Source organism: Oxyura jamaicensis, chromosome Z (assembly GCF_011077185.1).
Source record: "Oxyura jamaicensis isolate SHBP4307 breed ruddy duck chromosome Z, BPBGC_Ojam_1.0, whole genome shotgun sequence".
In the NCBI taxonomy this organism is placed as follows: Eukaryota; Metazoa; Chordata; class Aves; order Anseriformes; family Anatidae; genus Oxyura; species Oxyura jamaicensis.
Genome location: NC_048926.1, coordinates 25,331,097 through 25,336,010, shown reverse-complemented (window position 1 = coordinate 25,336,010; position 4,914 = coordinate 25,331,097). Strand labels below are relative to the sequence as shown.

The following is a 4,914-nucleotide window of genomic DNA, read 5'->3' as shown; positions in this document are numbered from 1 at the left end:
CGGGGGGGGGGAGAAAAAATAAAAAAGTAATCTGCTTGAAATCCGGAGGAGCGCTACTGTCCCCCGATCTGCTGGAGTTTCTAGTTTAATGCTAGATACCTGCGCTGAGAAATGCCCGCACCCATTAGCGGGAATGAACAGCTGTTAAGGAACTAAATGTTATATGAATAATCGAAAAATCGTGTTCAATTATGTTTTAGGGTTAATAGTTAAATTGCGGCTACAAAATCTTTTATGTTTCATGGTTTACTGGTGTTGTAAAGAATCTCCATCAGGTCTGATCGCCTCAGTTCATAGCTGTACTGCATATGCTTTTAAAATGTGAATGTTTCCAGATGAAAACTAGTGCATGACAGATTAAAATGCAGAGAAAACCTGGGGGAGATTTTGAAAATGCACACATGACAACTCTAGAAATATATTAGCCACGAGCATTTGGCAACTTTGGACTCCTTTAAAAATGCAACTATCACCTGGAAATTGTTAATACAACAGTGACAATCTAATGGACGTTGGAATCTAAAAATCTACCTTGATGATAACCGCTGTTACAGTAATATAGACATACTGTAAATGTATTTTAAAATATATAACCCGTTTAATTCCCCAGCTATAAATGTGTTAGAAATAGAGAAGGGGAGAGAATATCACTTTTCCTGCTTTTTTTTTTCCTTTTCTTTTTTTTTTCCTTTTTTTTTTTTTCTTTCCAGGAGCCAAAGCTTTATGAAGATCTCATTGGAATCCAGCGGATGATTAATGTGAAGATTTGGTAGGAAATCTGGAGAGCTGTATTAAAGCTCAGATCTCAGGTTCATTTCGATCAGCCAGCCGTGAACTCTGGGCCGAATTCATTACACTTTAATAGTGCTGGGAGAGGAAGAAAATGCAATTTCTCATTCCATTAGAAAACTAGAAAATACTCTCAGCTTGTCCCCTATTAAGACATGGCAGGTGACGGGACCATTGTGGGGGACACGGTCAATGGAATTACAGCACATTATTTTTGTTCGTATAAAATATTGAAAGGCAAGCCTGACTGTGCAGAAGTTATTTCACTGATTTGGTTTTTATGTAAATAAAATATTGAAAGTTAATTAATCCGTGCTAGAGACTAATGATTATGCTTATTATATTGCATTTGATCGCATAATTTGCATGATTCTCGCATTGCTGCTTAATAAGCCATTCCAGGTTATAAATAATTCTGAAATTGGTTTCTAATAATGGCATGCTATAAAAAGAATGGTTTTATTACACCAGCCTGAAAAGCAGAGCAATATCAGACATGGAATTGGACTCCCGTTTAAGCACCAGCCGCTTTAATAATTATTTAAATGTATCATATACATTAAATACAGATCTAAGACGAGGGAAGAGGTAATTTATCCTAGCATCTAAAACCCTTAAAAACATATACAGCCGCTATAAATTAACTATTTAGATCACTTCTTAATCAGCGTGGAGCCCTCGTACTGCAAGGAATGTGTAGGCAATCTGTTAACTATAAAGAAAACTATAAAGTACTCGTATAAGAACATAAACCAATTACTATTTAATTTAAATTTGGTCAAGGAGCAGTGATACAGTAGATTGTGAAGTAAATACATTTTACATAAATTATTTTGCACTAGATTACATAATGTTAATCATTTTGAAGTGTTAATTAAGAAGGTTATGTTGATCTGATTACTTTTTAAACTACAGAACATTATTGTAAAAAATATTTAAATTGCCACTCTATTAAACTGTTTTTATCAGCAGTTTCGAGCTATTATCATCGGTTTAAGATTATGCTGAGACCATTAAAACACTTTGTCTTTCTTCCTACGAATTTCTTTGATGTGCTGTTAGAAAATAACTATTTCCATTTTATATTTTATATTTTACTTCATTTACCACACTCCTAATATTGAAATTGGTATCATTAACCTTTGGGAAACCCAATAAAGTTTAATAGACCTCGTTTTCTTTTTCTTTTTTTTTTCGTAGAGTCAGTTGTCCAATTATATTTTATTTGTGAATCTAATTTCTTTCTTAATTTAAACTAATTACAGTCCCGTGTAGGCTGGGTCAAACTGTTTTACTTTTTAAAAGCAGACGTGCATTTGCTGTCACATTCGGGAGCGGGGGTGGTTTCTGCTCAGGCATTTTTGTCAGCGTGCCTGTGTTTAGCCGAGGAGCCCGGGCTCGCTGAGGGAGATTTTGAGCTCCGGCTCCGGCAAAGCGCGGCGGCGCTGCCGGTGCGCGGCTCCGAGCGCATCCCCAGCGCATCTTTGTACGCGTTTCCGTGCCTCTGGCGAGGCTCAAGGCGAGCAGACGCTAATACAGCCCGCAAATCTCGCACCTGAGTGGTCCGGCAGCGAGATCCATCTCTCCCTTCCCCAAATGTCTCCCCAGTCTGCGGGGCAAAACGGTCTCTTACGTGTGCATCCTCGCGTGCATGCGCGTGTTCGTGTAAGCACGGGCTTTAGGCAGGACGGAGGAAATACACCCCGGTGGGAAATGCACCCTACTCGCCTCCACCGCCGTACCTGACACCGAAAGCGGGGCTGGACTCCGATTCCGGACACAACCGCCTGGATGCAGGTGCCCTCTCCCCGCAGCCCCGCTGCCCTCAGCCCTCCGGAGAGGGGCGGCGTGGCCAGGACCCCGGACAGCAGCCCCGGGGGGGCGGACGGGGAACGGGAACGGGGGCGGGAGCGCGGCCTCGCCTCCGCCGGGCACCGGCATCGGCAAACCGCGGCGATGCCCTGGCTCTGCGGGCTCGCTCCTTACCGCGGACCTGCCGCAGAAACCCTGCCTCCCCTCCCCTCGCTGTCTGCTGCCCCGCTCCGAGCCCACGCGTGGGCTGCGGGGAGGGGGCGGCTCCACCCGCGCCCCGCTTGGGACCACGGCGATGCGGGTGGGTGCAGGGGGGCGAGGGGGCGCCCCGGGGTGCAGAGTCCCCGGCGCCTCCTCCCTCGGGCAGGGACAGCGCTGGTTTCGCGTGCGGGAAGGGGCCGGAGTCAGCGCGGTTCGAGATTTTCTGCCCAAACTGTTGCGTTCAGGGACAGCTTTCCTCGACCGAGCTTTGGGGGAGAACCCCACGCACACCCTCCTCCCTCCCCCCCTTTCCCCCTCCCCATCCCCCCCCCCCCCCCTCCTGGAGCCAGCCCGGGCATCGCCGGGCGCCCGCGGGTAAGGGACCAGCGGGGGCGGGCGTTGCGCGGAGGGGTTGGAGTTGAGTTTTTTTGGAGGGGTGGGGAGCTGCTCATACCTGCACCCGGGACTCGGTGAGGCCGATGCGCAAGGCCAGCTCCTCCCGCATGAAGATGTCCGGATAGTGGGTCTTGGCGAAGCTCCTCTCCAGCTCGTTGAGCTGCGCCGGCGTGAAGCGGGTGCGGTGCCGCTTCTGCTTCTGCTGCCCCTGCTGCTGCCCAGCCTGGCTGGGGTTCTGGCCGCCCTGCTGGCCTTGCTGCTTGTCGGGGTCTTTGGCGCTGACGGCTAAGGAGCTGGGGTTGGATCCCACCGTGGTGATGTCCTCCCCCGGCAGCAGGGTGGTCCCTTCCACCGTGTCCGAGTTGGGGGCCATATCTCCCGGGTGTCCCCCCGGATCCGAGCCCCCTACGCCCAGCCGACACTTCACCGCCTCCCGGTGTCCCAGCAGCTCGGCCGCATCTTTCATCCCTGCAGAAGCAAACGAGGCGCGGTCACTTCCCTGCAGCCGGGCAGGCCGCCTCGGGCTCAGCCCCGCCGGTGTCCATCGGAGCCGCTTTCCAGCGCGCCGAGCCGGCGAGAGGCATCCAGCCCCAGCCCCAGCCCCAGCCCCCGGCCCGGCGAGACTCGGAGTGGGAGAGAAAACTTTAGGGCGAGCCGCCCCTCATCCCCTTAAATAACCAACTCCCCGCCGGGCCTCCCCTAACACGACGAAGGGAGGGGAGCGGGGGGAGGGCAAGTTTTGCCGGGCTCGGCTTGGGGCTTTCCAAGCTGGTGGAAGAAAGGAAGGGACAGAGAGAAAGAAATGAGACCCCCGCCGCCCCGCTGCCGGCAGCTTCACCTCCCCGACAGATGTGCCGGGACGTCGGTCAGCCTGGCCACCTTTCCCCTCTCCTCCCTCCGCTACTCCAAACCAGCGCATGAATAACCATAAATAAGTAGATAAAGGTATTTCTTTTTTTCCCCTCTCTCTCATTTTTTTAAAGAAAGAAAAGAGAGAAGAATGAGAGCAGGCAAGCAGGAAAAGGCCACCCCGAACTCCTTCGTAAATACCATCGAGCTCATCTGTCCTAAAATAATAATAATACTAATCATAATCGCAATAATGTATAGGTATGTGTATAAAAACAGGGAAAAAGAAATTAAATGATCCACAACTCGCTGTAGGTCTACGCACTCCGCAGGTCTCCCTCGCTCTCTTTTTTTTTTTTTTTAAAGACGATGTTAAATCAAATTAAACTTTAATACAGTACAATTACTTTTAAAGGAATTAGCCCATTTAGATCGCATTAAGGTAAAATAAGGAACAAATTGTCAATTTCCTGCCCCGGCTTCCTCCTCGCTCGCCGCCGCCGCCGGTGCAGCCGCCGCGGGGCGGGGGGGTGCTGGGGGAAACTCACCGAGACGGGCGTCCAGGAGGTCGGCGTGAGACAGCATCGCGCACCGCTCCAGGGCGAAGGCTGTTCCCCCCCAAATTTTAGCGGCCTTAAGTTATTTAAAATAGATATAAGATATAAGATATAGATATATACAGATCGCCTAAATGAAAGAAAATTCGGTGTGTGGTTAAAAAGGGGGTCTCTTGCATTATAATGTCCTTTAGAGAGACGGGGAGGTGCTTAACACTTCAATGAACCCGTGAGCAGCTCGGCGCAGGGACCAATCAGGAGGGCAGCCTGCAAATGTCAGCGCCGGGAGGGCGGCGCTCCGCCCGCCCGT

The 4,914-nt window shown here is 49.9% G+C and overlaps 1 protein-coding gene across 1 annotated transcript in view; it reads right to left on the bottom strand.

The window, feature by feature from the left end:
* OTP (orthopedia homeobox) overlaps positions 1 to 4,632 on the bottom strand; it is a 5,841-nt gene extending 1,209 nt beyond the window's left edge. The window contains exons 1-2 of the mRNA XM_035309304.1: positions 4,596 to 4,632; positions 3,257 to 3,666 (exon numbers count right to left, since the gene is read on the bottom strand). Coding sequence (XP_035165195.1) covers positions 3,257 to 3,666; positions 4,596 to 4,632 — 447 coding nt within the window. The remainder of the gene's footprint in view (positions 1 to 3,256; positions 3,667 to 4,595) is intronic.
* Between the last annotated feature and the right edge of the window lie 282 nt (positions 4,633 to 4,914).